The sequence below is a fragment of the Adiantum capillus-veneris genome, unplaced genomic scaffold, assembly GCF_014529385.1.
Source record: "Adiantum capillus-veneris isolate H3 unplaced genomic scaffold, ASM1452938v2 Hic_scaffold_33, whole genome shotgun sequence".
NCBI lineage: Eukaryota > Viridiplantae > Streptophyta > Polypodiopsida > Polypodiales > Pteridaceae > Adiantum > Adiantum capillus-veneris.
The window spans coordinates 2,429,560-2,436,775 of record NW_028221440.1 but is presented as its reverse complement, the minus strand read 5'-3'; the positions used below and the strand labels follow the sequence as shown (position 1 = coordinate 2,436,775).

The window sequence follows — 7,216 nt, the reverse complement described above, 5'->3', positions numbered from 1 at the left end:
TTTTAGAGCATGCTCAAAACAAGAACATTTGAGAACCAACTGCAAATTGCAAAATATCCCAAAGAGGATCGTTTGTGCAGAGCACGTTCAGTGTAGGTTGTCACAAAAAACACTCACCAAAATCCAAATGCATTAACAAACTAGCCACTGCTTTGATGGGACTGTCTTGCAGGCGTGATCCCGAAAGCTCCATGAGAGAGGGTTCTTGCAATAAAAGGGACTGAACAAGAGCAGCTTTTCAGCAGAAAGGTCATGTGGAACATTGCCCACATAGATTTTTGCGGCCACTTTGATCATTTGATGGAACAGATGGCCCAACTGAAGCTAATTGTGACACGGTAACCCGCCCTTCAATCTTCTTGCTGGGCTCTTTGAGAGCACGGCGAGCTGCATCCATGTGCTTGTAAGTAACAAAGCCATAGCCTTTGCTCTTACTTGTCCGCTTATCTTTGATTACAGAGCATTCTTCAATTTCCCCATACTGCGCAAAGATAGCCTTCAAGGAATCCACAGTTATATCCCAGCCGAGGCCTCTGACAAAAAGCTTGCGGTGGGCAGGATCCCTATCAGCAAGCTTCCTGATTTTTCTCAAAACCTGTGAATCCGCTAACGCAGCCTGCAAAAGGAGATCTACGATTTGCTCTTTAGTAAAAGGCTCAATGAGGGCACGCACCTCGGTAGCATCGACCCCACCGTCGCCCTGCGCAACACCATTCTGCTGTTCTTCGTCCTCTTCGTCGTCTTCTTCTACCTCATCTTCGACCTCCTCAGTAGGCTCATCGAGCTTCCTCTTCGAACTGGCATCCATCACGACGAAACTAAAGAGCAGCGCAGCAGCAGCAGCAGCAGTAAGCTTCCAGCGCAAGAATCGCCCTCCTCAATGGCCAAGCGAGAGCCATTCTTGCCTTACACGAGAGCTGATGACGTGATTACAAGAGTAAAGAGGATTTTACTTGCGTCGGAGGCAAGGAGTCATTGAAGAGGTTGGCAACTAATGAGCTTCTGGCTTGCGCGCAACCCCTGTTGAGATTGGGAGCAAAGCAAGAAATGTGAGAAGGGTGGCTGCTGGTTCGGGAGCTGTGAGCAAGCGTAGACGAGAGCTCCAAATCATGCCTTTGTGTGCATGGCGAGGGTAGTAGATTTTCTCTAAGTAGCGCTATCTCTCTCTCTCTCTCTCTCTCTCTCTCTCTACTACCCAATGTCAAGCAGGAATGCCATCAGCGCTCTCGTAGGGATTCCCCCAAGAAAATAAAGAAAAGGTTTCTAACCAACCCTTGCCCGCCGCCTCCACCAATGTGGTGTGCACGGGATTAGGCTCAAACTGAGTCTGCTTCTACCTTGAGAGGACACCTCCTAATATTATGCTAGAGAGTTGGTTACAACCATAACATGTCCGACCACACTAGGTGGCCGGACTCTACCTACATGACCTCACACCAGAGTACGAAACCAGTGTAAAAAACGCTCCCGTGAAAATAAAAGCAACATCACAGGTTGGCAAGTAAACAAAAGCAGGTTCGCAGAGGTAACAGTTCGGAGATTCACAAAGGCAATAGTTCACAGGTTCACAGGGGCGCACAATTCGGAGGTTTGGAAAAGAAACAATTCGGAGTTTCTCTGAAGGTTTGTTTCTGCCAGAGAGAGAGAGAGAGAGAGAGAGAGAGAGAGAGAGATAGATAGATAGATAGATTGTATTATCGTCCACGGAGGTCAGATATGACCTATGGGACCAAAAACAAAACATTACAAACGTGAGGGGATTGTGGGATACATCTTAGTTAAGGACTGAGGGTCCAAAAAAAAAGTTAAGATAAGATAAGATGAACAAAATCTATGCAGAAGGAGGTGAGGAGAGAACCGGTTTGGGAGTTCGAAACTCTTGAATAATGGCTCTACCTCCTCGGTAGACTGCCCATTTTCCTGCTATGCGCGCTTCTCGCATCTTCTGTAGTTCTGCCTTCTTTTGCTTGAGTTGAGCGGGTGTAAGATCTTCTGCAAACCACACTTTGGTGTCCTTTAGAAGTCTTGATTGCTCAAGAAATTTGATCCGGTCCCTCTTGGTTTTGAAAGTGTAGATTGCATGATTGGTGCGATTCTCGTGTGCAAGAGAAGTGATTGTTACTGGATCACACTGTACCATAGGGATTGCGGATTGGATGCGGGCAAATGACTCGCTAAACTTGGGATCCCCCTCCCCTTTCCAATCGCTTGGAAGCCCACCAATGCGAACGTTGAGGGCGATATCCTCCTGTCGTTGCCGTTCACGTAGCGTGAAAGCCACACGATCTTCGACCCTGCGAGAGATTACCTCTTGTACTTGAGTTTTGACCTCCTTTGTGACGGTCGTCTCTACTTCTTCTTTTGCCTTTGTGAGTTTGATTTCGATCTGTTTTAGCTCCTCCTCCTTGCGATTCTCTATTGTGGCTAGCCGAGCCTCGAAAGCTGCAAGCCTTTGTTTCAACTCGTCATTCTCCTTGCGGAGGCTTTTGACTTCCGTTTGAAGGCGGGTGATGTTGTCTACCTTCGGAGGTGTTTCCACGACTCCGGCAAAACTAAGCTTACTTCGGGACGCGGCCCGGGTAGCCATGAATGCAATGAGCTGCTTAGGTCGAAGTAGTAAAGACCGAACTTCTTGAAAAATCCAGCCTTCTTGAGGTCGCAGTGCAGAGACAAGACCTTAGGAATGCCAACCTTCTTGAAATTGTTTGAAGTCGCTCGGGTGAATCTCAAGCAGTGAACCAGGCCGAAATCAGACTGTCAGGCGGTGGTGAATCTCACACAGCAAACCAGGCCGACAGACCGAAATGAGCTAAACCTCTTCGAGGGGCCGAACCAAGTTGTCACATGCACGAGACTGTCTCGCAGGGCACTCTGTCGCTCGCAGGGTTACACAGACGACTATCTCGCAGGCTCACGCGGACTGTCATAGTACGAGCTCGTGCTTCTTGAGGTCGAACGAGCACGCACACAAACTGTTGCCTCACACGGACTGTCACAGGCACGAGATCTTGCTTCTTGAGGTCATGTCGAACCAGCTCGTGCAGGGAACCAGGTCGGACCCAGGTCGCAGGAGCTTTTGGGTTGTATGGGGGGCGAGCTAAGGCTTAACGCCTCCCCACAGGGCAACCCCTCGCCCAGGGGGAGGCTGGGGGGGAAGGGGAAAGGAACGGCTAGGGCAGAGAGAGAGAGAGAGAGAGAGACATCGGAGCCCTCACAACGAGAAGGTGGTGTGGTGGCTGCTGCTGCATCATGCATGCAATTTGACTCGCTGAGCAAGAGGGAATCTGCATTGTCACAGGCGAGAAAGCCGAATGCGCCCTGCAAGTTAACGAGAAAGAGTAGCAAGAAGATAAAGCGACACACACCCGGAGAGAGAGAGAGAGAGAGAGAGAGAGAGAGAGAGAGAGAGAGTTTCTTGTAGATTCAGAGAACAGACCAGCAATTCACTTGTTTCTTCAAAAGTTATATGTAACAAATCAAGGAAACAGAGATAGTACCGCCTGTTATGTTGCACCTAAGGGATTGAAGCATTTTACACCACCATGAGCACATTCAGATTCATCAAATGTGTCACTGTGGGCAAGACTTGTATGCTCATATCTTGCACCAGAAACACTTTTCCCACGGTGAAACTTCTGTTCTATTTTCCGAACTCTCCGGGTGCTCAATTGTCTTGCAGATTTGGGACTGATATGAAATGGCGACTCAAACTTTACCCAAAGATGCCCCAGCTGTTAAAGACGATAAGCTAGATCTTTTGAAGATGATGACGAGTTTGAAGAGTTCGAGAACGAAGAGTGGGATGATGAAGAGGAGAGAAAAGATGCTTTACAACAACGGAGGATGATTGGGATGACGATGATGTGAATGATGATTTCTCACAGCAGTTGTGAAAGGAGCTCGAGAACTGATATGATAGCTAGTTGTTAGCCATTTTCCTTGATGGAAGGATTGAGTTTATCGAGTAGGATCATATACTCTCTTGAAGCGTCTAGCCTATACGCTGTGAGTAGAATTTCATTGGCCTGATGAAAGCAAAACTGTAAATATGTATGACTGGTTACTTATTGTAGCGGCTGCTTACCTTTTACATGTTTTATGTGTGTGTGTGTGTGTGTGTGTGTGTGAGAGAGAGAGAGAGAGAGAGAGAGAGAGAGAGAGAGAGAGAGAGAGAGAGAGAGAGAGAGAACATGACCCACATATACACCTTCCGTACAAGTCTCATCCATAGCAGAGGTGAAATCATGGGCGCTCACAACCATGAGCAGGAGGGGTGTGATCTGGGCAGGGAGGGAGAATCGGTGCATATGCATGCTAGCGAGGCCCGTATATATCGGTGCAAAGACCGCTGTTGAAGGATTGCGCACATGGAAGAAACTTTAGTCGATTTTCTGAAGGTCCTTCAAAGTCGGACCCTGCCGTCGGGCTTGTTGCACGCACATGGCACTCCCTATAGGGGCGACTCTCGAGTGATTGAGAACACACGAGATTGCCGCAAGAACGCTCCCCAAAACGAAATTTCTTGAAATGCAACGGGCAACTGTGTGCCGAGCCCTACTATCACGCAAGAGTTGTGGCGGTACGTTCTTGAGACTTCTGCAAAGTCTCGTGAACCTTGGCAAAAGCCGTATCTAAGTCGCGTATATTCATCTGCTTCAAAAATCTTATCTTTCGTGCTAAGAAAGGGTGGAACCTTCGCAGCACCTTCAACAATCTTAAATGGCGTCTTCCCCGTCGAAGAGTGTATCGTGTTATTGTAGGCAAATTCCACCAAAGGTAAGTATTTTTCCCATTGAGTCTTCTGATCTGTGATATAAGACTTTAATAAATCTAAAACCACTGAATTGGCAATCTCAGATTGCCCGTCAGTCTGCGGGTGGAACGATGACGAGAACTGCAACCGTGTGTCAATGTTCTCCCAAATTGCCTTACAGGCATGCCATGTAATTTGAATATCTGGGCCACAAATAGTCTCGCTAAATGATTCTGCTTGACTGTTTTCTTCACTGGAATGAAATGAGCCTGCTTGCTAAATCTGTCAATAACAGTCTAGATACCATCGTGACCACTCTGTGTTCTCGGAGATCAAAAATGAAATTCATTGCAATACTTTGCCAAGGGTGGGTGGGTATGGGCAAAGGCTGTAACAATCCTTGTGCTTTATGCTTGTCAAACTTGACCTTCTGGCATACCAAGCAACTGCGCACAAACTCTTCCACATCCTTTTTGAGTCTCGGCCAAAAGAAGTATCTCTCTACCCCTTTCATGGTAGTAGCAATGCCGCGGTGACCCATAAAAGGTGGACAGTGGCATTCAGTCATAACCTTTTCCCTCAACGGCTGTGTAACGCACAACATGGTTTTTCTCATCAAGTAGCCATCCCGAATGGAGTATCCTGCTACTGTCTCCCCATCCTATATCCGTGTGAAAACGTTTGCAAAATCTGTATCTGTGGCATACTGGTGGACCATATCCTCGAAGCTTCTATGATGTATCGCGGAAATAGCCAGAACCAATGGCTTCCGAGACAAAGCATCTGCCACCACATTCTTCTGTCCCTGAACATGGACAATCTGGAAGTGAAATTGTGACAAGATGTTCACCCACCGCATCTGCTTTTTCGAAAGCTGCTTCTGTGACAAGAAGTAGCGCAAACTCTGATGGTCTGTGAAGACAGTAAAATCCGCTCCGAGTAGGTAATGCCGCCACCGAGTAAGAGCATGGATAACCGCTAAAAGCTCTTTCTCATAAATTTGTGCTGTCATCTCTGGCCTTGAGAACAATCGGCTCTCGTAAGCAATGACATGGCCTTCTTGCATTAAGACCGCACCCAAACTACGACCACAAGCATCACAATATACTTCAAATGACTTCTGCAAGTCCGACAAAGTCAAAACTGGTCCTGTAGTCAATTTCTCAATGTCTGAAAGGAAGTCACCTCTGTGGGTCCCCATGAGAAAGGGATTGCTTTCTGTGTCAAGATATGCAAAGAAGAAGCCATCTCTGCAAACTTTCGAATGAACCGCCTGTAGTACGAACACAATTCCAAGAAGCTTCTAACTTCATGGACATTCTTCAAATCGGGCCAATCACGGATAGTCTCTATCTTGGCCAGATCCATTTGCACTTCTGCTGCTGAGACAATGTGTCCCAAAAAGTGTATTTGTGGTAGGAAAAATTCACTTTTCTTTGCATTAATCACTAACTTGTGATCTCGTAATGCCTGAAAGACCTGAAGTAGATGATCTCTATGTGCTGTCTCATTCTTGGAGAAAACAATGATATCGTCAAAGAAAGTGCCAACAAATAGCCTGTGCTGTCGAAAAATCCTGTCCATCATCCGATTAAATGTCGCAGGAGCATTGGTTAAGCCAAAAGGCATCACCAAAAACTCAAGTAACCCAAAAGTCGTCCGAAAAGCTGTCTTGTAGACGTCGCCTGGCGCGATTCTGATATGATGATATCCACTCCTCAAAATCAATCCTGCTAAAGCACGAGGAGTCATGTAATCTGTCGAGTATATCATTGATCCTAGGAATCGGAAATCTATTCTTGATGGTGATTTTGTTGAGATCTCTATAATCGATGCACATTCTCCAAGATCCGTCTTTCTTCAAAACCAACAACGTTGGAGAGCAATACGGTGAAGTACTAGGCTGGACAAGACTCTTTTCCAAGAGGTCTTTCACTTGGTTCATAATCTCTTCATTCTGTGCTCGGCTCGCACGGTAACGTGGCCGGTTTGGTGGTGTGCTTCTAGGTATCAGATCAATGGTATGATCTTCAGGACGAGCAGGTGGTAACTCGCCTAGCAGGCCCTCTGAGAAGCAATCGGCATGAGAGTGTAGAAAATCTTGGGGTTCTTTATCAAGTTTAGACATATTTGTCCTATCCTCATCACTCATTTCTTTCATAAAGATCGAGTAAACAAACAGACTGGATTTCATTAATTTTAGAAATGGCCGAAGCCGATACAATAGGGACAGACCCGCCCTTTAGTTTAATATCAAGTACAATGGTTCTGGTCTTCTCTGTAGTCAATGTCGCTTTCCTCGCCCGATAATCGACCACGACGTTGTTCTTGTGGTTCCAGGGAATCCCTAAGAGAACATCACAACCTTTCAAAGGCATTATGAAAAAGTCCTCATGCCTCAAATACCCCTGACAATGCAACCGAAGTTTGCCAATGACAGGTGTAATGGCTACGTCCCTGCCT

General features: G+C 46.7%; 1 protein-coding gene and 1 pseudogene across 1 annotated transcript; one reads left to right on the top strand and one right to left on the bottom strand.

Moving 5' to 3' along the window:
• Window positions 1-250: 250 nt before the first annotated feature.
• Window positions 251-1,163, bottom strand: LOC147416984 (UBP1-associated protein 2C-like). The gene has a single exon (XM_086507896.1). The coding sequence runs from the start codon at window positions 806-808 to the stop codon at window positions 251-253; it is 558 nt and encodes a 185-aa protein (XP_086364022.1). The 5' UTR covers window positions 809-1,163.
• A 2,510-nt stretch (window positions 1,164-3,673) lies between these two features.
• LOC147416983 (uncharacterized) lies at window positions 3,674-3,968 on the top strand (annotated as a pseudogene).
• The last annotated feature ends 3,248 nt before the right edge of the window (window positions 3,969-7,216 follow it).

Bases quoted from the DNA above. Each gene is read 5' to 3' on its own strand.
- LOC147416984 (XM_086507896.1), bottom strand. From the start codon at position 808: ATGGATGCCAGTTCGAAGAGGAAGCTCGATGAGCCTACTGAGGAGGTC.